We start from the raw sequence: 27,175 nt of genomic DNA, 5'->3' as shown, positions 1-27,175 counted from the left end.
TAGTTTATCACTGTTTATATCTGTGTTGCATGTATTTTAGTAGGTCCAACTTCTACCTTTTAGGAGCGTTCAGTACTACACGTTTATTTTACAAACAAGATAATAGGCTTTGTAGAAAAGTGCTATGAAAATACATTTTCACATGGGACCATTCCCGCCACACGTTATGACAACAAGAGCGCCTTTCTCAGTCATTTCAGTATCAACCAATAGGTCATTGTCTGGTGGCTTCAGGCAGAAAAGATTGTTCCGTCCCAGGAGCAGATCCTCCAAGGCACTGGCACATGTCCCTGATATTCTGCTACAAATCATTGGTTGAGGTACAAGAATATTGCAGTCAGAAAATTGCCTGGCATACATTTTGTGTCCTAAATATAATTTACAAAAATACCAATGGAGAAAAAAATTGAAAATTTACACCCAATAGGATGATATCTTTGCAAATGATATTTAGGACACTAACATGTATGTATGTCAAACAATATTTCTGTATACAATATTCTGAAATTCAACAAACCTTGGCAATCAGGTATGAAAGTTATATGATTTCATCTTTCGCTGCAGCAGATCATGTAAATACTCGTAATTGGAATGAGCCTACATAAGAAGGAAAATATATCAACTAATATTATGCTCACTTTCTGTATATTGTGTATGTTTCCTATTTTGTATTGCCAATATATTTCTAGTATTAATTACCCTTTTTCTACATACGGTTTGCAAAATGTTGTATGATGCAAGACTTTATTATATAAATCCATGGGTTGTGGACCTCTTAGTTGTGAGCATCTCTGCAGTTCTAGTGCTGGGATGTCTAAGGGTGACAGATTGCGCTTGATAAATAAATATGGGGCATATTATCAAGAAACGGCGTTACAATTATCGCTGCTTTAGCGGCAGAAAACTGCCGCTAAAGCGGCGATAATGGGCTTGATAATATGCCATTGAGAATTCCCATAGAAGCCCATGTTCTGGTGTCAACATGGGCTTCTATTCAAATTCTCTGCGGCATATTATCAAGTCCATTACGCCGCTTCAGCGGCAGTTTGCTGCCGCTAAAGCGGCGATAATTTTAACGCTGTGCTTGATAATATGCCCCTATGTTTCTTTGTATGCACTGACCAGGTGGAAGGCTGAACGGAACTCCCCACCAATGTATTCATTCTCTGGCAGGACTGATTGCCAAGCCACGAATGAGCCCACCATCAGATAAAATATGGCTGGGATGGGTGATTGGACACCTGTCCATTTTTATTTCTCCACATGGCAGCTAGGAACACAGTTACTGCCTGGGGCCAAGAGGGATCTACAGGGTGTGGCAAAAACCTTTAGCATGCAACAATGGGAGCTACTGGGGCCATGGTCATCATTTGTGGAAGGCTTTTGAGTGCTCTCAGAAAACATGCAGAACAACAGGGTGAAGATCTTTGACTGGGCAAGGACTACTCAGGACGATATGTCTCAGCATGTGAGATATGTATTATTATTTTTAGTGTGTGCTGTCCTTTGCAAGGATAAATCAGAGAGCAGCGAGACCTACATTTATAGACCTTTGCACATTGGAAGTCCAAGTGTAATTCTGTGCAAGTGCTGCACTTTAAAGAGGACTGTAAAGTGTAGCGAGAAATTTGAATAGGATTCCCTCTATATAAAGTCCTAATTAGACATTTTTTGGCCGGGAGTGGAGGGTCTCAACCAGTGTCTAGCAGTGAACAATATAGATGACATGTAATGGGTTTTAAGATGTAAGTATGCAAAACCAACTTACTAGCATTAATTTTAGATTTTTGCAAAACTCAATCGGTTTACAATTTGGGTGCAGGATAACTTTAAGAAAAAACTGTTTTTATAGAGCATGTTATTGTAAGATATTGTTGAGTATTAATTGATATAAACAATCTTGGGTAGAAGGCTAATTTTTACTGTATTGAATGTAACTCAACAACTATGGTCCTCATTACGAAGCCGGTCGGATGCTCATGTTGTAAAAGGGCTGCCGGACATGTAGTGAGCAATCCCGCTTCCCAAATTACGATGCTACTGCCTTCACGGTAGTCAGAAAGTCTATTTTTCCTATTGTGGCTTGCGCAATAGGAAATGGACACTTTTTAAACATCCATGCAAAGTGTGGCAGGCAACAGGGGCATGGCGGGGCAGGGGCCCCACTAGGGACTCCAAAAGACCCTTTCCAACAGCCTTTTCATGGCGGAGGAACCAACATGAAAAGGCTGTTGGAAAGGTGCATCGTAATCCCCATGGCAGTGCACTGACTCCATTGTGGAGATTATGATCTGCCCGCCACCTCGGCGGGCTCCTTGAGCCTGTCGGAGGTGGAGCGGATCCCCTACAAGCATTGGTATTTGTATGATAATACGGTGGTCAGACTGATGCCTCAGATGTCTAGTGGACCTCCACCAACGAGCTGTCAGATGATCTTCCCCTCAACATCATAATATGGCCCTAAGGGCCTGATTTAGATGTTGGCGGATGGGTTACTCCATCACAAAGGTGACGGATATCCCGTCCGCCGAACTATATATCCCATTATATCCTACGGGATTTATAGTATATCCCATTATATCCTATGGGATTTATAGTTCGGCGGACAGGATATCCGTCACCGTTGTAACGGAGTAACCTGTTCACCAACATCTAAATCTGGCCCTAAGACACAATATTCTTCCTCTGGAAAGCCATGCTAAATTTGGTGCCTTATTTTGTTCATATTTAATTTAATTACATTTCAGTTTTTGTGACTATAAATTCAAAGTTTTTTTTCCCATCGAAACTGTTGTCATAAGTTGGTTTATTAATCATTTTTAGTAATGGTTTAATACTTAATATATTACATATCCAGAAATCAAGACAAATTGTTTAACTTTGTGGAGTACAGCAAGACTTAAAGACCCAGATTTGTAAATTGTTAACATTCAATTGTCTGCAAATAACTGAGTTTTAAATTTATCAGAGCAACGTAAACTAATTTTATATTAGTGTTAGTCTAACAGCAATTGCTTAAAGCTCCAGAACAAAGCTCAATAAAAGAGAAGATAGAGTGAAAACTTGCTTAATTCCTTATCCAAAGTAACACCAGTTGAGAGCAAGCTAGTTGTGTTGATGAAATCGCTGGAACTTTCCTCTTAGCAATTATTGCAGTTATCTCTAATATACATCATAAAAGGCTGTTTTTTCAACATTTAAAATCAGTAGCTGAGGTTCCCACCTATCGGAAGTAAACTTAATCAAATCAGAGACCTGCTCGGTTATTTTCTCCTCAGGAGTTTGTATACTACGTATTTAATTATTAATTCAAGCCTGGATGCTGCAATGTTTGTGAGTAGTTTTGTGTCAACATTATTTGAAGAGATGGATGCATAGCTACCACTTTCTAAGTGAGCTTTGCCTGACTTGGCAAGTAAAGCAACCTTTAATTTTATAAGCTTTTTATTAGCATAGTAACAACTTTATGAGGGAAGACAAGACTTTTTCCACAGCATACTTGCAGAGTAAGAGTGAGGAATACCAGGAAGGCTAAACGAGATGGTGGAGTCAATTTTCCTGACTTTTGGTTATGCCACAGGGCAGGGCCTTCTGTCTCCGACAAGCCGCTAGATGGCTTTCTTTGATGCAATTCTCATTTACCCCGTTAAGTTTGGACACTGAATATTCTTTTTTTCTCCTTTTATCCCTCGTGAAGTCATAGCCTTCTCAGCTAAAACCCCCATATCTCCTCTTCCCTTTTTAAACATACTTGCAAATTCTAAAAACAATTTACCACTTGCAGCCTGCAACTCGCGATTCATTTCGTCATTCCCCTCGCTGGTACAGCAAACTTGTTTTTATTAAAACAAACCGATTTTTTGGAAAAATTGGAGACAAAGAGGTATCATTTGGGTCAAGGACCTATTAGGTAATAGCGTTCCTCTACCTTTTCACAATTCCAACTCTTATTCAAATGTCCTCGCTCCTTTTTACCTACATTTCTTCTTCTTATAAACATTCTTCTTGATGTTCTTTACTCTTTACCTGACACTCTCCCTTCCTCTTCTTCTCATTCTTCCCTTGGTTCAGTTCTCACCTCTGTTCCTAATGCTTCACCTATTTATTAACTTCTTTGCTCTTCAGCTTATGCTAGATGCAAATCTAAGCTAAAATTGCAGTGGGAACTGGATTTGGGATGTACTTGGACTCTCCCATTTTGGAAAAAATTTTGGGGCAAACGCTTTAAAACCTCAGTAACTGCCTCCACTTCCAAATTCGTGTTTTTCCTTTATCAAAGACTTTACTTCACCCCGTCTCTGCTAGCAATATTCTCCATGGACTCTTCTCCCAAATGTTGGTCCTGTGATCACCAATCTGGCGACCTTATGCATATGTTGTTCCATTGTCCCCCTATCACTTCCTTCTGGGAAAAGGTTTGGTCTCAATTAACCCTATTATTCCATCTAAATTGTCCATTATCCCCCTTGACTCTTTTTGGGTAGTCTCTCTGAAGATATCCACTCACCACACAGTAATTTACGCTTGTTAGACTTTATGCTAACTCTTGCCTTTCAACAGATTGCTATTAATTGGAAATGTGCTTCAAATATCTCTTATGTAGGCTGGTGGAATATTGTTTTTCATTATCATAGATTAGATACTGCCTTCTCCTCTATATATTTTGCTTCTGCTAATAGAGTTTTATATTGGTTACCCTTGACCTCTTTTCTGGATGAGGTCGCTTATAAATATCCCAGTTGTACCTCATCCGAAAATTTGAAACCACATTGATTTTCTTTTTCTCTGCCATGAGTTCTAAATTTTGTTACTCCTTGTTTGGATTTTTTATATTACAGAATATTATTATCTCCTTTTTAACTGCTGTTAACATGGTCTCCCTGTTATTTATTCCCCTCCTACCCCTTCCTCCCTCTTCTCGGTATAGTTTAAAATTATTAAACAGCTTCAATTTGTATGCTCCTTATGATTTTAATTGAGTGTTTTATCTAATTCTTGTAACTGTTTTTGGTTATGTCATTATTTTGCTTAATAAAGCTGCTTTACCTTAAGAGTGAGGAATACCAGTTTCCAAAGACAGTGACTTTGTACTATATACACTAGGAAACTTAACAGTGTTGTTTCTAAACTCTAGTATTACAATGCACAGCAAAATACAGGTGCTATTAGTTCACAGTAGATTCAAAGTGGGGGATTGTCAGAAGGGTATAGAAAGTCATGGAAACTGATTTACACTTGGGCAAATAATGCATTCCTAATACACAGTGTTTGGTGGGGTTTGCTCAACATTTGTTCATGGAACTTTCTGTCACTTGTATGTCATTATGTCATTTATACATACGCAAGCAGGCAGCCAGTAAGTTCAACAGTGTGAATCAGTTCAGGAGTTTTCTTAAGTTTCATAGGAATATTATACTTAGTGGCCCTGTCTAGTTCAATGACTGATCCACAGGCACCACTTTCCTGGAATGCAGGTGCATTACTAACTTTCCATTTTTTCATTATCAAAGTGATTGGTAAAAAAATAAATGATTGTCGGTGTATATTGGATCCAATAAAAGGAAGCCAATGCACTTCTGTTTTCTTCTCTTTTCTGGGAGATGGGTGGGATCTTCCTACATTTCGTTATGGCCACCTGGGCCAAATATGAATCATGTGTCCATTATCACCACAACAACGACAAAACACAGTCTTATACCGCTGTTCCTTTTCATCCTTTTTCAAAGAGCCTCTTGCAGTCCTAACCAACATAAGTTCTTCTTGAAGCAATGGTTCTACCAGAACATCTTGGTGAAAAAATTGAGAAACTACAATAAAATTAAAATAAGCTTCCCCAGATCTTCCATTTTTCATATAATCAATTTTTAATTAATAGCCTTAACTCAATAAGTTCAGAAAATTAAATAGAATGCTGCAAAAGAATCAACTCATCCTTAATTTCGTCTTTCAAACCTCATTAAAAAATAGTCATTTGAGTTCTTTCCACTCACGTAGTTTTAGCTGCTAACTGATTAAATTAGCTCTCATAAGTCAAAACGTCCACTCCACCTAAATGAATATAATAAGGTACCACAAGTCTCTACCCAGGCACCCAAAATCATTATTAGAGGAGTTGCCTAGGCCTAAGCAGGTCTAGTGAGGTATCCAATCAGGTATCTCACCTTTACTATGTCTTTATAGAATTTTGCAAAATTGTGCAAAATGCTCTTAATTTCAATAGAATCCCAGAAAAATGTGGGACACTTGAAGGAACTACAGGGATGTCTGCTGATCTTGAAACCAAGATCTGTCTTAACACTGAGTTTTCATGGCGTAACTCAAACGCTAGTTCCGTTCAAGCATCCATGGCACAATGAAACCCATGGAGTCGGGGTCATAGTCTGTCAAGGACTAGCTGCTGTAAAGCCCATCAAGTTTCCTTCTTGATTGTTCGTAAAAAGGGAGATACCATCCATTAGTCACTGTCCCAATCTTCCCTTAATAGAACATGTGAAGGGTGTCATGGGTCTCCTTATGAGATCCCCAATTGGGAGGAAAACGCTAAAAGTGTAAAAATCCTTCTGGCAATCTTGTAGCTCTTGACTGAAGATGAAGAATAATGCAGAAGTAGACAAAACTTTATCTGACACCAAACTAGAGAAATGCGCCAAGCCAGGGCGTCCAAAAGAACATCAAAAGCAAATTCTGGCTGCAAGGAACAAAAATCTGAGACAAACATGTATCATGCCGGTGATAAATGCGAAGAAAAATAAGAGATTTGTTTTTTACGCCACTCCTATCACTCGGTAATTCCTCCTTAGTATATAGTTTACATTCTAACTAACATCACAAGAAATGTTTCAGTGCCATCTTATATTGGGAAGCTCGCACTGTAACCCCTGAATAGCCCACCATGTTAGAAAGGTAATTTCACAAGCTTTGTCTACGCCCCTTTCTTCCACACATATGATGCATTAGTTGCCTATTCGCAACGAATATAAGCATTTTAAAGGGATTTTTTCTGCTTCTCATTATTATCCAACCAATCCAATAAGTACTGTAACAGTGAGATGAGGAAGTATAGGTCACAACTAATAAGGCCCAATCCACCCTACTTTTAAGAGAGCTTGAACACCTCAAGCTTAGCTCTAGTAAGGGATCCATCTATTTCATTGAGAAGATAACAGGGTATCCAACTCTTCAAGTATTGAGCTAAGATGTAAAGCACACAGAAGAACAGATAAGGATCAATTTGGAGGGGCCCGTCCCAGAAACATGAGGCTGGAGAATGCTGTAGAACAAATGACCAAAGAGAAATTTATGCAAACCACCTTTCAGGTGCCCTCTAATTAATTGCAAATCTGCTTGTTTATCATTGTCACTGAACCATAGAAAGCCGACAGGCCTTGGCAGCTTACATTAAAGTTCCACTGGTGCCGTTTGTGTCAGATTTGGGTCTTGCACTGCTGTGTATGCAATGTTGATAGCCCAAGACTAGATCCTGAGGGTATTCCAGCAAAAACAAAATCCTAATGACTTACACCTGCTAAAATGCCATGGTAGATTCCCTGGAAGACGCTCTATAAAACATAATCTTGCCTTTGGTCATTCGGCTTGCCTCATTCACCACAAGGAGATTAGCATGCCCTTTTTGATCCAAATCTTTTACTGTCAAACACACTTTGATAAAGCATAAATGCATGCCAAAGAGTTCTTCAAGGTCTATTTGAAGCTAACAACCTCCTATACCACTCCTTCTCCCACGGCAATATTCCCATCATTATGTGGTGACCAAATGACCAAATATGATGACAAAATAGCTACCCTTAGCCCTCTTTCTTACTCTTCTGGATCCATTGGTTGCACCAACCTCATGTGCCAGCACCAGCTGCCCTCAACCTGTCAGTATCCACAGGGTGCCCTCCAGAACTGGCAGCAGTATCCGACAGAAATAGTAAATAGGGAAGCTGAAGGTGACGTTGGCTAGGAGGCCAGTGTTTCTGTTAATGTTCTCAACAGTGAACACTATGGATTGGAACCACAGGCAGTACTCATACACAAACCTCATGTGCCATCAAAACCTTTGAATGATCTTACATTCAAGAATCAAAAGTAAGCAAGATCATCAGTGTTCTTGTGCTGATAACTGAGAAAGCTGGAATGCTTAGTGTATCAAACTCTCCCACACATTTTCATCCCATCATAGCCAAAGTTACTAATTCCTCTCCTGAATATGGCAAAGTCTCACTGACACTCCAACACACCACAATTACTCCACTATCGAAGATGAGTGCAGATCCAAAACCTCTTAACAGCCAAAATCAGATATCTGCTCTTCCTTGCTGAACCCAATTATTGAAATTGGTGCCAGGATTGAGTTGTGAGCGTACTGGAACAGCACTATATTCCGTGCTTCTTTAAACCCAGATTCCACCCTTCTCAAAATACAGAGAGCACCATCCTCAGCATCCAAGAAACTCATTCATTGCTCTGGATCAAGACCATACTTTTCCTCTGTTTTTTAAATTAATTTTTAGTTGTGTTTGCCACAATAGTTTATGGCATATATTTCGATCACTTTTTAGACAACTGTGTTGTTGATGGAACTATCCTCATGTAGTTTTCTTCATTTCTATCTTAGTCTCGGCACATACAACTAGTCTCATTTCAATCCTAATCATTCACTATACCTGACCACCCAGGATCAGCACCTTTTTAATTGACCTGGGCAGAATATTAATTACACTGGACTGAGTCTGTTAATTCTGTGTTACTCTTTGATGTGGAATTGTGGATAACTATGCAATTACTCCTGCTCACATTATTAAGAGTGACTTGGGGGGATAACAATCCTACTAAGAGAACAAATTTAGGGAGATGTTTGATTTATCACTGTTTCTTGATGCAAAATACATGCTTGCGTTCATTTTGGATGCAAGGGTGCATTTTGCTCTAAGAAAAGAGGGCTAAATATTGGTAGTAAATTGGGGGAAAATCCTACCCCACAAACACACTTAGTGGGTGCAAGTGGCTGCTCGTGCTTGTTATTCATTTTCTGTTGCATTTAGCACAATTTTTTTAATATTTTGGATTCAAGGGGGCATTTTTGCGTAAAAGAATTTAACTAAATGCAGAATGACTCTTCTTGCACTAATCATATGGAATTATTAGGTAATTCCACATGATTACACTACTTGGAATTATGCGAGTTACGCCCACCACTACTTTTTTAACACCTACATGACCCCACATACAAATATCGTTAAGAACTACAGCTAGGGATACAACATGTAAGCGATGACACACAAATTAAATTCAAAGTCTCTGATGACCGAGGCCATTGTTTAAAAGTCATAGACTGTCTAGAGTGTCAAAACATTAATGCAATGGAATTAGATGTGTATCAACTTTTCCATGACTTAAGTACTAATTCATGGCCCAGTTGATCCACACTCAATGTCATTAAACTAGCATCACTTCAAGGGCTTGCCTCCACCACTCTCTCAACATGTCCTTCACCTGGGCATAACAATGATCTGCTAAGAGAACAATGTTGCTAGAAATCTTTGCCAGGCCAGTTTTCCATGGTCTGTAAAACTAAAAGACAATTAGGTAACCCTGGTGAAAGCTATTGCTAACCTTGTTTACACAGGAACCAGGAACAACTGCAAGAACTCTGAATAAGTAAGTAGCCCCTATTTGCTCTATGCCTTTCAAGGTTTAGAGATGTTGAAGAGTTAAAGCTGACTCTTGGAGGTCAATGTGAGATAGAACACCTGGATGATAAATCACATGTACTTAAAAAAAATGTAATGTCAAGTACTATTATTCATATGAAAAAGATATAAGATTGTTATTACTATTAAGGAAATATACTAGCTAGCTTTAGTAAGTTCTATGGCATCACCTGCACCACGGTTCTGTGGGCCGCACATCCCACAGGGGATAGCATGATCTGAACACATATTGTGGCCTTCGGTCAAGCCATGCATCAAGCACTAGTATTCCTAGAGCTAGCAGGGAATGGTTTTAGCCAATCCCAGCATATTCACACTGCAAAGCATAGCATAAGGAAAGTGTGCATATTTGTTTTTTAAGTTCTTGTGTAATACTTAGGAAGTTCAATATTTCTCAGTTATGTGATGTTTTATAGTGTACTGATATGTCATCAGATATCAAAAAATAATTAAATGTCTTTTAATATTAAAGATTTTCATCCTGTTTTTGCAAGCAGTTTGCTTCTTTATTCATAAGTACTGCCTTTTGATAGTTGGGCTTGGGCTCTGAGAAGCCAATTGTACCTCCTTGTTCATATTTGGTTTGACCCCCCCTGATTAATTTTATGAATCTCATACTTGTCTCTGAGATATGGGTAGCTCATGGAGACATATTGCTCTCTCTTATCCCCATTTTTATGAAGACCTTAAATTAATTTAAATAATGTGGATTTCTTTCCCTTTATTGTTCCCATCTGCCTGAGGTTAGTCGCTGCTAACTATGAATTGTGGGGCCCTGCCAGCTTGATACCTTCCATGTACCCAACAAGGGATGGCTAGCTGCTGCGCCACATAAAGGACAAGTACTAATCTGTTGAGGAGGGTGCTGCCAGAGTCCACCGTAGATCAGGGGATGCCCTGGAAGCTGATGGGCCTAGTGCGTCTATGCAAGGAAGTACTTTCTGTGTCCACCTCAAGGGAATGACCCTAAAGCTGCTGTGTATAGGATCTATACTATGAACATAATGTCACAATTGTCACACACCAGGTCCTCTTCTTACCTGGGGGTACCTGTACAAGCCCAGGATCCGTGCCATGAGGATTGAGCGCGATGACAGCGAGTCTCCAATGATGGCGGCTGGTTGTCGTTTCCCCCAGCACTGGTAGTTCAGCACCGGCTGCCCTTGTCCTGTGAGTATCCACAGGGTCCCCTCCAGCACTGGCCACAGCATCCGACAGGAGTTGTAAATGTGGAATCCCAGGGTGACATTGGCCAGGAGGCCAGAGTTTCTGTTGATGTTCTCAACGGAGAACACCATGGCTTGGAGCCACAGGTAGTAATCATACACAAACCTGCAACAAGCGGTCAACAATCACATACTGAAACTTCTAGCAGATGCATCCTGCTCAGCAATACTTCAGGCTTACCCTGCTCTGATCATCAGCCTCAGGTGTCCACATGGATGGCATGAGGGAAGCTTAAAAGTGTTGTAAAGATATTTGTTTATGTTACTGGATATTTGCTTAGCACAGGTTTGCCAGTTATCTGACCTTGTCTTGGCACTTTAGGGCGCAAACGTCAGCCTTCTGTTGTGAGCTTCTCTACTTGAAGTTCTCTGTATAGGGAGGAGTTTGAGTGCCTTGACTTGGTTTTGTGACATGGTATGGAGGGTTTGCTGATATCCTGGGGGTATCTTAGAAAGGGTGTCTTCGATATTCCAACCCAACCCATATGAGTGGTATTGATAGAGGATGGTCTTTGGGTGATAACACACCTTTCAGCATAGTGCAAGGGAGTGTGCCTTCGGTCAAGCATCATTCTGGCATTGGAAGGTACCCTTCCAGTACAGTGACTGTGTGTTAATGTTTTTCTTACTTTGCATAAAGCTGTACAGTGCAGCACACAAGGAAAGTTGGAAAAATGTGGAAAGTTTTGTAACTTGCTCCAACCTTATACCTCCCTAGAGGAGGCATAGGTTTTTGGCACAACTCTCTGTCTACCAATGTCAGTAGAAAAGGATTTGTGACAAAGCCCATGGGTTTATGCAAGGGAACACCGGGTTACCACCCGTGAAATGCCCCTTGATGAAATGTAGCGTTACTTTAGTCAACTTTTCAACACAAATGCGTTTAAAAGTAACTCAAGGCACGACATTTTGTGTTGGGTTTGCATCACTTTTGTGAAACACATCTGGCTGAAAGTGTTGTTGAATCTGGGCCCATGGATCTGAATATTTTTTAAAGAATCAGTTTAAAATATCTCTTATGCTAAGTGGTTGTTTCGTGGCCTTACAAAGCAGCCTGGGAAAACATGCCGAGGCAGTCCTATGGCAAGCCTTTCTAATTAAAAGGATGGACCGCCTTGTATTTTGTTTACCTGCTTAATGAATTTAAATGTCTAACTAATACACCCTTTATTTCTGCAACCAGCAAACATTTACATTTCTAATGTTCTCATTATAGGATGTATGGAGTAAGCCCAATGTCGGGTTAGCAGCCTGTTTCTGGACTTTCTCTTTTTGAAGGAGAAGCAACCTTCAGATCTGGACACCGCATTCTAAATGAGACCTCTGGAACTGAATGCCACACTCAAGATATGGCCTCCATAACTGGGCACAAATGTCTAGATCTTTGGATCCTGGCACAAGATTTCAAATGTGGGCTCGTGAGCTGGATGCAATGTCGTAGGCGAGACCCTTGGGCACAATACCACAGAAGGGTCCCTGAGAACCGGACACTTTACTCCAGCTTGGCCCTCAAATCTGTATGCACATCTTCTAGGTGTGGCCCCCAAAACTGGATCTAACTCTCCAAAAAAGACCATTGCCAACCATAGGTTCTAGAAGTAGGGGTCCTGGGGGAGATGCAGTTCACTCACAATAAACATACTGGAGTTTAGAAGGTGAATCTGCAATATAAATGTCTTTACATTTTGTTTTTAGCTTATCACGTTTGCTATGTGTTCAAAGACCGAGGTCTAATGTCAGGGTATGTCTACCGACAAATTACTGCTTTTTTAAAAATATGAAGCTCATTTTTTTGTAATTCTGAACTGTGATATAAATCTAGATTTTAACAGGACTAAAACAAATGAAGAAACATTCATTGGTAATGTGCAAATTAGAAATATTTACTGAAAGCTGATTTCCACATATTATCCTTTGCACACTATACAATTTTATCAGGAAAACTGCGTGCAAGTTCGAATTTTGATGCCTTTTGAAAGGAAAATGTGCAGCCTGTAAATAACAGTGCGCTGCCCAAACATGCTTTGGTAATATTTGTGCTTCAAAATGCACCCCCATCTACATGCCGCATCCTCACCCCTCGTCTGCTAGATTGGCGTGGCTCATTTGCTATACTTGTTGGTGAGACGCTTGCACTTTTCACAATCCCTGTGACTTCAGTGATGCAACATTGACGGCAGCGCCCCCTGTCTGAAAATTGTTCAGCAACACTGTTGCTAACTGGCACAATATTCTAAATGTGGCCTCCAGAACTGGGCACAATACTCAAGATGAGATCTTCGATGTAGTCACCATAAAGGGGGGCAGCCCCACAGGAGGGTCCTCCATCATTGTGTTAATTAATGTATTTATCGGTTTCGCATAGGGCCAGCACAGGGGGGTCTGAGAGCACTTTACAAAGAACAGGAATGACTCAGCAGTCTCACAGATGCGAGTCAAGCGGATACCATGACAGTGGAAGCATGTGTCGATCTTAGAGTAGGAAGTGGTTACAACAACTCGAGTGATGGGTGAAGGAGGAGAACAGGAGAGCAGGGGAGGAAGAGAAGAGGGGAAAGAGGAGAACAGGAGAGCAGGGGAGGAAGAGAAGAGGGGAAGGAGGAGAACAGGAGAGCAGGGGAGGAAGAGAAGAGGGGCAAGAGGAAAACAGGAGAGCAGGGGAGGAAGAGAAGAGGGGAAGGAGGAGAACAGGAGAGCAGGGGAGGAAGAGAAGAGGGGAAGGAGGAGAACAGGAGAGCAGGGGAGGAAGAGAAGAGGGGAAGGAGGAGAACAGGAGAGCAGGGGAGGAAGAGAAGAGGGGAAGGAGGAGAACAGGGAGAGCAGGGGAGGAAGAGAAGAGGGGAAGGAGGAGAACAGGAGAGCAGGGGAGGAAGAGAAGAGGGGAAGGAGGAGAACAGGAGAGCAGGGGAGGAAGAGAAGAGGGGAAGGAGGAGAACAGGAGAGCAGGGGAGGAAGAGAAGAGGGGAAGGAGGAGAACAGGAGAGCAGGGGAGGAAGAGAAGAGGGGAAGGAGGAGAACAGGAGAGCAGGGGAGGAAGAGAAGAGGGGCAAGAGGAAAACAGGAGAGCAAGGGAGGAAGAGAAGAGGGGAAAGAGGAGAACAGGAGAGCAGGGGAGGAAGAGAAGAGGGGAAAGGGGAGAACAGGAGAGCAGGGGAGGAAGAGAAGAGGGGAAGGAGGAGAACAGGAGAGCAGGGGAGGAAGAGAAGAGGGGAAAGAGGAGAACAGGAGAGCAGGGGAGGAAGAGAAGAGGGGAAGGAGGAGAACAGGAGAGCAGGGGAGGAAGAGAAGAGGGGAAGGAGGAGAACAGGAGAGCAGGGGAGGAAGAGAAGAGGGGAAAGAGGAGAACAGGAGAGCAGGGGAGGAAGAGAAGAGGGGAAGGAGGAGAACAGGAGAGCAGGGGAGGAAGAGAAGAGGGGAAGGAGGAGAACAGGAGAGCAGGGGAGGAAGAGAAGAGGGGAAGGAGGAGAACAGGAGAGCAGGGGAGGAAGAGAAGAGGGGAAGGAGGAGAACAGGAGAGCAGGGGAGGAAGAGAAGAGGGGAAGGAGGAGAACAGGAGAGCAGGGGAGGAAGAGAAGAGGGGAAGGAGGAGAACAGGAGAGCAGGGGAGGAAGAGAAGAGGGGAAGGAGGAGAACAGGAGAGCAGGGGAGGAAGAGAAGAGGGGAAGGAGGAGAACAGGAGAGCAGGGGAGGAAGAGAAGAGGGGAAGGAGGAAAACAGGAGAGCAGGGGAGGAAGAGAAGAGGGGCAAGAGGAGAACAGGAGAGCAGGGGAGGAAGAGAAGAGGGGCAAGAGGAGAACAGGAGAGCAGGGGAGGAAGAGAAGAGGGGCAAGAGGAAAACAGGAGAGCAGGGGAGGAAGAGAAGAGGGGCAAGAGGAAAACAGGAAGCGCAGCAAAGAGGAGAGAGCCACGGTGATCAAGAGGTGGAGGAAGAAGGACAAAGTCGGAATGGAGGTAGAGGGGGTGAGGGGAGACCTGCTGAGGAGGGAGTGGAGAATAGGGGAGTGAGGAAGAGGAAGGAAAGAGAGGATGGAGTGAGTAGGAGAGAGGACAGAAGAAGAGTGAACAGGTAAAGGGGGAAACCAGGTCGAGGAAGAGGACAAAGATTAAAGAAGGTAGCGTGAGGGTGAGGAGAAGAGGGAGAGAAGGGAAAGAACAAAGGATGGAGGATAGAGAACAGAGCAGGAGTGATCAAGAGGTGCAGGGAGGTCGGCGCTGGAATAGAGGGAGAAAGGGTGAAGAGAGAGGGAGCGAAAGGGAGGTGGTTCAGGTGGGATTGACAGCAGGAGAGGAAGTGAGGTAGGGGAAAGGAAGAGAGGACAAAGAGGGCTGGAAAGAGAGGACAGAGAAGGAATGAAACGGGCAGGAGGGGGTCGAGGAGGCTGCTGCAGGCGAGAGCTAGCATTACGCTTACAAGATTGCCAATAATTAAGCTGACACGTTTTAGTGAGAGACGACGAAGAGGGTAGGAGAGAGGGCCGAGGAGCAATGAGAGGGGGGTCGTGCAAGGTGATGTGGGAGAGTTTAAAGAGAGAGGAGACGGGAGGTGTGAGGAGGAGTGGTTGAAGGAAGGACTCCAGATTCGGAACACTGTTCCAGATGAGCTTTTTGAACTGAGCACAACCATCAGCTGTGCCCTCCAGGAACTAACACTCCAGAAGAGGCCTCAACATGTCAGCTGTGGCTCCCAAAAATTGGTACAAAAACTCAGATGTGGCACAAAGCTTCACCTAAGGCCTCACACGAGCCGTGTGCAGTGCCAAGGCTGTTTCCTTTTCTGGAAATAATACGCTTCCCTGTGTACCCCAACTTTCCTCTTGTCACTTCATGCACTTACCACTGGATATAACCTCAAGTTGCGTCCTGGGTGTGCGATTTTAAGCCTCTCCTCCCACGCTGCAGTCGTCCCAGCTCCATGAACATGCCTTTACACCAGCCTGCATTGAATATTCATGTCCCCCTTCTGGGGCACCCCAACAGCTTACTGTAAAAAATAAAAGTAAGCCCTGGTTCCCAAAAATCAGCTAGTGCGCCCCACAGGCCCCCAGAAGCTCATATTAAGCACTGCTTGTAGCACCCTCAGAAACTCAGTCCCTGAAATAAACACGAGGACCTTTCTATGGCCTGCAGCAATCTCTGTGGTTCCAGTACTGGGGCCCACACACAGCCCCTACAGTGTACCGGGGGCCCCCTCTGTGATTTCTGTGCTCAGATCCGCAATGCCCTTTCAATCTACCTCAGTCCTGACCTGTAGCCCCCTCTGTGATTCCTATATTATGATTGACACAAGACCCTCTCATTAATTCTCATTACTGACCTGTGGCAACAGCTCCCATGCCAGTACTGAGACCTTTACAGAACCCTTTGTGGCAGATTCTGTGTTTCCAGTGCTTAGAAGCACACAACCCAACCAGTCCCCCAACCCTGACCTCTGACACTTTCTGTGTCTCCATTACTGAGACCTACACACATCCCATTTAATGAACCCCACTTCTGTCATGCCGGCGCCCCTTGTTTAGAGATGGAAAAATAGGCAAATACCAGCCTTGGTCTAGAGATCATTAATCTCAATAAAAAAACATGTGTGTAAGGTGAGGAAATGGGAATATTCTTGGGGAGAAGGCAGAAGTGGGGTTGTGGCCAGGACACTCCTGTGAACACTAGGTGGACACTAGGGCCAACATTTATGAAGCCTTTGGGTTGGCCTGCATCGCTCAAGGGGACGCTTGGACAGTAATATTAATAAAGCCACAAGAGACTTGATTTGCGTGGGCTTGCATGGCTTTGCAAAGAGATGTAACGCAAGGCAGCTGCCTGCGCTGCGTTAGGTCACATTTCAACTAGCGTTCCGTTCCATCCAGGGCCGGACTGGCCGTAGCGGGCATCGGGCAATCCCCCGGTGCGCCGCATGGGTGGGGGGCGGTTTGGGGCCCCTGGGGGCCGTTTTTGTTGCAGGGCCGTTTTTGCAGCATAGGTGCAAAATCGGCCCTGTAACAAAACCGGCCGAAAACTGGCCCTGGCAAAGAGCTCGGTGGCACCCCCGAGCCCCAGGGGGGCCGGCCGAGGACTTTGCCAGGGCCGGTTTTGGTTCCCAGTCCGGCCCTGGTTCCATGGGTGCAGCATGAGCGTTCCAATGCATTGGACGATGGATTAAGGCAAACTCCCAGATTTATTTATAAACCTAGGAATGCATCATTATGCCACGGTTCCCAAGTGAGGCGTAACCAGGTGAAATGTATCGTGTGTGCTGCATTCTAAAGCACACATAGAAAGAGAAAAATGCTGCTAAGGCTTGTTTTTGTACAGAAAGGTGTCTATTCCTGCACAAAAAAATCCTGCCTGTTGCACAGTCACCCTTGCACTCTGGTGCACGGATACCTGGGTTGGCGCTAGGCTGCACACAGTGCGCCAGCGCAAGGAGGAACGCTGCATATCTTTGTAAATATGGAGCATTTCTGCTCTCTCCCTTTCACACAATGCAGCAACTTGCTGCCCCGCTTTGCGTGAATATTTAGTAAATGTTTCCCTTTGGTCTAATAATTGGAAATAAATAAGAGCACAAAATGCAGAACAGTACAGAAGACGGGTCTGCTTACGTCTGACACGTGGGCGGGGCAGGCTTCTCCTCGAAAGTGTTGTCGGGATAGATGCTGGGGTCATGGATGGGGAAGATTCCACCAATCAGGATATCCCCGTTCCTTGAGAACCCACTCACTTCCGCTGTCTGTAGCTGGCATTTGGGCATTGGGCTCAGGAAGGCAGACCAGGGTGCCAGGCTGACCACCAGGTACAAGACAACTCTGCGGCAGATGAGAGGTTTGTTGACCCTCGTGGCGGCCATCTTTTCTGCGGCCTGGAAAACGGACCGTCGTTTCACCGCCCCATCGTCCACTGCGGTCTCCGCTCTTTCTTGTCCTTGGTTTCGAATCCCGAGTTTTCTGCCCATGATTAAATAACGTAAAAAACAAAAATGTCTTGAGTTTGTGAGGGCATGTAAGTTACACAAATCTGTAAGTAGTCATTTAGTTCAACATATGCATTGTGACTTGAAGAAACCTGCAACTCGGGTTCTAACACTAGCTTCCCCATTTGACCACATGTGTGATCTTGGGCATGTCCATGAATATACCCGTTTTTCTAAACCTAGGTCCCACACTTGACATAAATGGGTGTTCTTGGACATATCACTTACTACACCCATTTTTCATATCCCTTATCTGCCAAAATAGAGAATCTTGAAACAGGCAGCGTGAAACGCTATATCCAATTGTTAGGGTTTTCTTGCTTTCTAGACAGTCTACCATAGCAAAACATTAAATAAAAAGCCCGTAAGTATTTCACAATAAAAATCAAATTGAATGTCACTTATATATTAATATCCACGAAACGCATACATTTAGGAATTACTGAACCAATACATCATACGGTTTCATTACAAAAATACTTGTTAATATGATGTAATATTACAATCTATACAAATGCAGATCCCGACTGCACCTACCTACCCAAACTAAAATCGACATCCCCTGCTTCAGTATTAGACGCTTTTGTCATCAACACGGCGCTTTTGGGCGTTCACCTCCATTTTTACTCAAAACTGATTGTAAAAATGTGTATGCGCCACTGGAAAATGACAAGGACAATTTACAATATTCTAACGAAAACATAGAATTTGGGTGCTTTTAATCACCCTCTCAATCCGCTAATGTAACTGTTTTCTTCCTTTACTGGAATAAAAAAAATACATTTTATTTTGACGTTTTTATGGCTTCAGCAGCCATGTGAGGAAATCTCTCATGTAAGTATGTTTGGCTGACCAATGACAAGCGTCCACTGTCTTCTGCACACGGGCTAACCCCGCAGATATTGGATGTCAGGGTGTGTTAGCATTGGCTGAAGACAGACTGTAAGATCGATATCTTTAACTGGAAATAGAGAGAAAAAAAGGCTGAAAAAATAAGTCGCCCTTTCAATTTCCAGTTGTCTCGTGTTTGTGAATGTTTATGTTATTGACATTACTTTCTTCATTTTACCCATTTAAAACATACCTGCAGCGCCACTTTTTGTCTGTCATGCTCTGTGTTCACGCCTACATTCCTCTGCGCAGCCGCCTTTTATTTGCACACCCACCAGATTTACCCTCCGGTTCTAGATTGCATCACCTGGGGGGAGACTTGTGAAATAAATGCTTCTTGGAGATTAGCAGATATTTTTCGAAAGGCTCTCAGACTTGTATTATTTTCTCACACTCTCCTTTCTGAGATGGGTGTTATTTTCTATTTCCTTTGTTTATTCTTCGGTTTCTCAGTGTCATTAAAGCAGTTTTTCTTAGCGTCGCGCTTTATTAAATGGATAGAGACAAATAAATGAGCATTTCATAATCCTGGTGGCCTTTCATTTTATTTAGGAGTTGATAAACCCTGGTTGGTGAACAAGAATTGGCTGGTGTATGGTAAGATACTGACTTACCCTTATTTATATCGTAAATATAAAGCTATAAAGGACCAAAAACATCAGTGACTCCTTCCTGGAACACAGCAACTTCAGTTAGCGATCTGGGGGTGGTGTTATGCTGTGATATATTGATATATAGCGCATTAATCACCCAAGAGGGTATCCAGGCGCTTGTTTGGTAACATGGATAGTCAGACCTTTGCCCATATTTAACATATTTAGGGTGCGTTATTGAAACCTGGCTGAATAAAAAATGCTGTGCGTAACTGTAAGGAGACAACTGCATTTCTTGGGGCAGAGACCACTAACTACTAAACCTTATTCTATTGTAATACGTTTCATCGAATTAGTTATCTGCAGTTTCAAAACGGCACGTGGCCGACTATAAAATAAGAACTATGGCGTTGTCCTGGAATCTGTCTGTAGAGACAGAGTGGGTCTAGAATTACGACTAGCCACACAGGCGATAATGATGGGTTTTAGGATTGACCCTAGCGCTGCACGTCGGGCATTTTTCGACATCTTATTAGTTACTGCAAGGCTCACCATTGCCAGGGCTCGGATCTCCCCTAAACTTAGTAGCTCAGTAGCATGGTGGTCCATGTTGGTTGACATTTATGTAAGGGAACTAGCTGTGGCAAAAACCAGAGGTACACGTGCTATCCGGAAATTCCAAACTATTTGGCATAAGGTATTTAAGAATTGATAATCTAAATATGATTTTTCCAGTTTTATATGTTTTTGATGTATTCATTTTGACTAATGAATAATATGCGATTCGATTGACACCCTGTTTTGTTTGGAGTCTTTTCCTTTTATCTGCATATACCATGATGATCTCCCTGTGCGTCAATAATAAAAAATGATTTAAAAAAATAAAGGAATCTGGTTGACTAATGGATGTGCATCAGAAATGATTATTTGTAGAAAGCTAGATTTGCCTTCGGAAAAATGTGACTACTTTAGTAACACACATTCCTTGCTCAGCGGGCCCAGAAGCCCCTCAAGGTAACCCCCATCCAGTTACTCCACGCATCGTCTCTGACCCGAACCCCCCCCCCCCCCCCACCCCCCTCCCCCCCCTGCGAATTGTCTCTGACCCCCTCACCTTTAGGAAGGAGCTAACATCTTACCCGTAGCATCTGCACCACGCAAAACCCTCCACCACCCATCCACCACCCATCCACTCTAACCTGTTCTCCACCCGAATGGACACGGTGCCCCCCCCCCCCCCCCAGTGCCCCTGCGCCCTCACTTCCCTACCACCTAGTTGCTCCTGCCTAGGGAAGTTAACGAAGCAAAAGAAAGAGGCAATTAATTGAAGGGGAAGAGATGTTCTCTTTGGAGCTGGGAAACGAGGGTCCAGTCTTGGCGTCGGCTCAAGATACTGTGACCCTGGGCAAATCAGTGCCTCGAGGCCTTCCTCCGACTATCAGTAACAGTGCCTGGCAGAACACTTCAGACTTTGAATCGAGCAGTGTCTACATCCAGTAATGCTGTAAACATAACAACACGTGAGGTGTGGGAATAATGGGGTGTATTAGCATATACAATGACCTGTGACAATACATGTAGATGATTTCCGCAAAGCCCCCTATATTCTCTATACTTGGCAGAGTGCCCGCGGCTTACATTTTCAGTGCTTTCAATGGGCCGGTACTGTCCGATACGGAGTACCGGCACTTTTTATTTTGAGAGGGAGAGGACCGACACTTCTCAAGGGCGACGTAATACTTTTAATTGGAGAGTACTGGCCCTTCTCAGAAACAAACAGGTACTCTGCTCCAGAGCGCCTCCACTGCTATTGTTCCATTTCAAGCACTGCATTTAATGCATAAGCACCGCGGGCTCGAGCTGCAGTCAGTACTGATATGGACACCCCCACGTAATGTGCCCCTAAACCATAAACGGGGGTGCGTAAAAGAAGTGGGAGTCACTGACGCAGAGGGTGTTCTGCAGCTTGTTTCAGCGGCTCAGGGCTGCTGATAAACTAGCAGCACATTTACAGGGATTGCTCGTGTCCAGCTGTGCTGAGATCTAAACCACTGCTGCAGTGCCACCGGAGCCCAGAGGCCGAAGGAGAGCATTCAACCTTGATCATTGTTGCATTTTACTACCCCAGGCGCGCAACACCCATTGGACTCACAGGGCTGCAGCCCCCCCGTCGTGTGTGGCAGCCCGGGATGAGACAGCTTCCCGGCGCACACACAGCCGCGCCCGAGTACTTCAAAGGTCTTTAAAAGACCATTTGCATGTTAATGAGGCCTCGCTGTTGTTTCACCCCCTCTAAGAGCCCCTGCAGCTCCACTCTGCCTATGGCTTAAAAGATTCAGCCCCCCGAAATGTTTTCTTAGCCCCCCGAAATTTGGCTCTAGTTGCGCCTCTGTACTACCCCAACAGCTGTCAGCCAAGCTGTTTTCTCTGCTTGCACCAGGGCCCCTGGTGGCATTCACAGCATCCTTGCTACACTAATGCATCAGGACCACTACAGGATTCCAAGATACATTCAAACTAGAGATGATCAGAGGACATCAGTGGGACAGAAACCCCTGACTGAGTCCCACAGGTCAGAGGTGGACAGCTTCCTCCCCGGTGTCCACTCTGCAGAGCACCTGTCTTCCTCCCAGGGTGGCCTGGATCTGTTTTCTGGGAATTGTGCAGTGAGATGCAGTAATGAGGGTGTAAGGGGCGTGCAGTGCCCATCCCCCTAGCTGGACTGAGCAGGCCTTAATGGTTGCCTCTTGTGAGTGCCCCTTGCAGCCCAGACTCTCCCACTCACCTCGAACGGGGCAGTATTGCCCCGCCTCCTCTGTGGCCCGGAAGGCTCTACCTGCTTGCGTAGAGGAGGCTTCAGTGTCTCCTCTGAGCGCCCCGTGCTCGCCGAACCTCTCAGGCCTCGGTCTCTGTGCCTCCTCTGAGCCGGACCCTCTACCTCCCACCCCTGAGGGCATCTCTCTGGAGAGTGGCCCCTCTACCGCCTGCAGTGTCCACCTGCCTCTGCGGCTCTAACGCTCTAGGATATCACCCCATAGCAGGCTCATGGACTCTGAACTCTCAGTTTGAGGGTCTTCATGGGCCCCTTGCAGGAGCAGGCACAGCCACCTTACTTACCTTCTAAGATCTGCACATGCTGAGCCCCCCCGACTCTTCCTCCGTGTCCTTCTGGACTCGGGAAGGTGTGTTTTCAGCCCCTCTGGATATCTGAGCGGGTCCTGGGCCTCTACCGCCGGATCCTTGTCACGCCCCACGCCCTCCCGGTGAAGAGCTCCTATCCAGCGGGCCGGGCCCTAATGTACTCTCCCGAGTCCCCCGGGGGCCGGAGTCAGAGTGAGCAGAAGGGCAGAGTAATTACGACTCCGGAAAACACCAAACGGGTTAATGAACAATCGAGGGACTTCTCCACTTACGTACGGAGCAAACACGTGCCCACCTTTGCAAGCCCCGTTTCCCATTATCAAGATTTTTTCTTCTTGTTTTGCAAGAATCTTAAAAAACAAAACCAGAACTGACAGTGCTCTTACGTGCACCCTTCATCCCACAACAGTAACACGTTCATGTACTCCAACTGAAGCTTCGAAATATTGGGGTTCACTCTGAAAAGAGGGCTTCGTGTTCTGAAGACATCTATTGAGGGTGGATGGACCAAGGCGGGTGCCATGTTGTGGACTGTATCATTTCAATGCTATGAAAATTGTTCACCATTATTTATTTTATTCTTTTCAGCATGAATCGTAACCACGGATAGCTTAAACACAATAAAACCATCAATAAAGATAGAAGTGTATATACAAATAAGAACCAAAAAAGGAATAGAAAAGGGGAGGCTATACAGGTCGATACTTAAATATCCATTTAAAACAATTCGTAAACGACACATCTCCCCAACTTGTTCATCAAGTCCTCCTGAAGCTCATCTCTTAGTTCTTCAATGAAGCTTAAAATGTAAAGTACAGATGCAGTGACTCGATACAGAACAGAACACGGCCAACCCCGGGGCCACGAGCCCTAGTCTAAAGCCTGGACGGGGCCACGCGCCCTAGTCTAAAGCCAGAACAGGGCCACGCGCCCTAGTCTAAAGCCAGAACAGGGCCACGCGCCCTAGTCTAAAGCCTGGACAGGGCCACGCGCCCTAGTCTAAAGCCTGGACGGGGCCACGCGCCCTAGTCTAAAGCCAGAACAGGGCCACGCGCCCCAGTCTAAAGCCTGGACGGGGCCACGCGCCCTAGTCTAAAGCCAGAACAGGGCCATGCGCCCCAGTCTAAAGCCTGGACAGGGCCACGCGCCCTAGTCTAAAGCCTGGACGGGGCCACGCGCCCTAGTCTAAAGCCTGGACGGGGCCACGCGCCCTAGTCTAACGCCTGGACTGGCCATGTCATAATCCAGGGGGATATAAATGAAGGGAAAGACCCAATATACCCTTGAGGGCTTGGGCAGACAAATTGGAAAGGTCAAAGTGCCAACAAGGGATTTTGTTTCAAAAAAACTATCTAGTTGTATAATTCAAAGGAAATTAATTGGCTAGTGTATTTCAAAGTTAACACCAATCAAAGATATCAATCAACTGATTCAATCATTAAATATAAAGAGCAAAACACACGGGAAATCTTTTTTTGTGAAATAAACACAAAATATTTTTATGTATAAATCAAGTTAAAAGGAGTACAGGAAAACCATTGGTTGAGCAATAGATCATGAAAAGAAGGTCAAATCATTTCCACATTTCATGAAAGAAACATCTATTCCAATACATTTAAACAGAGATATATCTCATTCTTGAGAAAATAATCAACTGTATATAGCAGATATTGTGAAAACAGATGATGGAGTCGACGTTTCGGTCTTGGGTAGCATCAATCCGTCAGACCATCTTCAGGACAGTAATTATTGCACATAAAAGACACTTCAAAAGTTATAGATCTCGCACGATACTTTTTATGCGATACTTATTCTATCATGGTACGTGCGTTTCTTGCTGTTGCAGATTTTCTTTCAATTTTCTGACAGCAAAACCATATAGAGGGGAGAGTCCTTCCTCATTTGTTTTCCAAAAGTGTCTTATTCCGAAATGGAAGCGCACAGGTCTATCCAGATGGAAAGAGAGCCTCTTTCTATCTGGATAGACCTGTGTGCTTCACATTGTGCAGTAACATACTAGTCTAGTTGAGGGGAGGTAGCGAGGAGGGTTCAGCACAAACAGCCTCAGCATCTTATGCAAAGCCAATCAAATAAAATTGCACAATGAACCAAATTCTAACATAAAATGAAACGGTGCAAATAAGGGGCTAGCACAATATTGTTTGACAGTCCTACACTTAGCACGGGTAATTTAAGCAAACTGACAATTTCTTCATAGGTAGGATAGGAATACCGTGACCCACTAGGCCACAACAATCCCACCGGAGGTACATAATGTTTAAAAAAAAAAATGTTTGCAGCTATTTCGGGAAGGATTGCGAATCTCCATCAAAAATGAAAAAAAACACAAGCACGGGTCCCGGGGGAACTTTTTTCCATAAACCTGGGGGAGGATGATGCACGCTGTCCCTCTCCTTGGGCTGGTTTCGGCCCCGCGGACTGCCATTCTCTTGGGGCTGGCTGTCTCTCAATATATTGGGAGGTAACACGCGGCCTCCAGCCCGGGCTAATTTTGGCCTGGGGCACCGCCACCCTCCAGAACCGGTCTAAGTAAAAAATGGAGATAGGGGGCTGCGTGGCCCCCCTCCATGGGCAGCGTTCGGCCCAAGGTTAACACATCCCGAGGCCCAGCCGTAAAAATCACAGGGTGAGGGTGGTCGTTTGGCCCCTCCTCCTGGAGGCACTAAAGGCCCTGAGGACCATATCTCCAGTTATGACCCAGGGTGCCCACCCCCAGGACATAGCATGTTTGCTCTTGCTTGGCAGGAGCCATTTTAAAGCTCCTGCCAAGCGAAGGCAAACACTGAGGGGTCGATTCCGATGTCAATCCGTTAGTTGACATCGGAATCGACTCCGAATCAGATTCGGGTCTGCCGAATCCAATTCGAATCCCATCTTTCCGATCGATTCGGAAAACTGTCTGAACAACCGATTGCGATGTTCAGAAAGCAAACAGACTTTCCAAGTCGATTCCGGATGACATTCAGAGGAACCAAGTTGTTCGGAGCCGACTCGTACAGGTCTACAGATCGCGTTTCCGACCAAGCGAATACGATGTTGGACTCGGACAGCCTTTCCAAATCGGTTATTCTGATACATATCGGTTGTCAGAATCTGACTTTGGAGGTCAACAGTGGGGCCCCCTTTACTCGGAGCCTTCTGAATGGGGCTGGTTGGGGTACCCAAGGGACTCCCCATTCAGACTATGCACAGTGATCCATGCACCAAAGGGTGCCTGCCACAGGGTGCATGATTTTCCCCACACACCCCGTTCTTCAATGGGAGCCTGTGTATTCGGTCGGAACACAGGCTCCCATTGAAGTCAATGGGAGTCCGACTGAATGGTATCCGGAACCATCGGACCGCGTCGGTACAGGCCAGCAACAGCGTGAACAGACTCGTTAACAGTACCTTTCTTCGTGCGGCTCACACGGGCGTGCGAGTCGGTCTTGGCATCCGTCTCAGTTGCGATGCAAAGTGGAAGCGGTGCAAGGCGCGATGTCCTCTCGATGTGGTGCGAGCAGCGGCTCAGTGACGATCGTCCAGATGGCGTCGGTGAGACCAAGGATTGCGGTGCAGGGTGAGACAGTGCTCGATGCGGTGCTGGCAGATTGCGGTGCAGGTGACAGAGCCGGTCCTGGCATCCTTTGCGGATACGGTGCAAAGTGGAAGCGGTCAGGGCGCGGTGTTCTCTCGATGCGGTGCAGGCAGCGGCTCGATGACGGTCGTGCAGAAGCGTCGGTGAGACCAGGGCTTGCGGTGCAGGGCGAGACGGTGCTCGATGCGGTGCTCGCAGGTTGCGATGCAAGCGACAGAGCCAGTTGGCGGGAATGGGCGCTGGCAGAGCCAGACAGCTGTGCGTGACGAGGCAGTCACGGGTGTCGAGCCAGCGGCAACCGTGTCCGTGAGACCAGGCCAGCGAAGTGATGCGAGGTGGTGCGGGCTGCGGTGTCTTCTCAGTGCGATGCAGGCAGCAGCTCGGTGACGATCATGCAGACGGCGTCGGTGAGACCAAGGCTTGCGGTGCAGGGCAAGATGGTGCATCCTGCGGTGTCTTCAGGACACAAGACCAGCGACGGAGTCGGTGACAGCGTCAGTCGCGGTTCCCTCTTCTCTGTGGCAACTGAAACAGCGGTCCCAAGAGCAGTACCCAGAGGATGGTGAAGTCTTTGCAGTCCCTGAGACTTCTTAACAGGAGGCCAGCTCGGTTTCAGGCCCTTGGAGATACTCAGCACAAGTATAGAAAGTTCAGTCCAGTCCTTCCACTGCCCAAGGCAGAAACAGCAGCTGCAGGCCCATCCAACAAAGCAACAACACAGCAAAGGGGCAGTACTCCTCCTGGCAGCTCTTCTAGCTCTTCTTCTTGGCAGGTTCCTTGATTCCAGCGAGTTCTATAGTTTTGGGGTTTGGGTCCACCTTTTTATCCTCGATTTCTCTTGGTTTTCTGAAGGCAGAGAGGCCTGTGTCTAGTCCAAACCAGTTCTGGTAAGTCCTGGAGCACTTTGTTGACAAGACTCCTTCTTACCTTTCACAGTGTAGGCCAGGGACATAAGACGCACCACAGGAGGTGGAGCCAGCATTGTGGAGGGAAGGCACAGTCCTATTCAGGTCCCAGATACAACTCCTCCCACCCATCTACATGTAGAT

General features: G+C 45.2%; 1 protein-coding gene across 1 annotated transcript in view; it reads right to left on the bottom strand.

The window, feature by feature from the left end:
* Positions 1-22,650, bottom strand: part of LOC146782743 (extracellular calcium-sensing receptor-like) — a 70,227-nt gene extending 47,577 nt beyond the window's left edge. Inside the window, exons 1-3 of the mRNA XM_085639979.1 lie at positions 22,505-22,650; positions 17,536-17,877; positions 10,757-11,048 (exon numbers count right to left, since the gene is read on the bottom strand). Coding sequence (XP_085496105.1) covers positions 10,757-11,048; positions 17,536-17,780 — 537 coding nt within the window. The 5' untranslated portion in view covers positions 17,781-17,877; positions 22,505-22,650. The remainder of the gene's footprint in view (positions 1-10,756; positions 11,049-17,535; positions 17,878-22,504) is intronic.
* Between the last annotated feature and the right edge of the window lie 4,525 nt (positions 22,651-27,175).

The sequence above is a fragment of the Triturus cristatus genome, chromosome 12 (assembly GCF_964204655.1).
Source record: "Triturus cristatus chromosome 12, aTriCri1.1, whole genome shotgun sequence".
Classification (NCBI taxonomy): Eukaryota; Metazoa; Chordata; class Amphibia; order Caudata; family Salamandridae; genus Triturus; species Triturus cristatus.
This window is presented reverse-complemented; position numbering and strand designations above follow the sequence as displayed.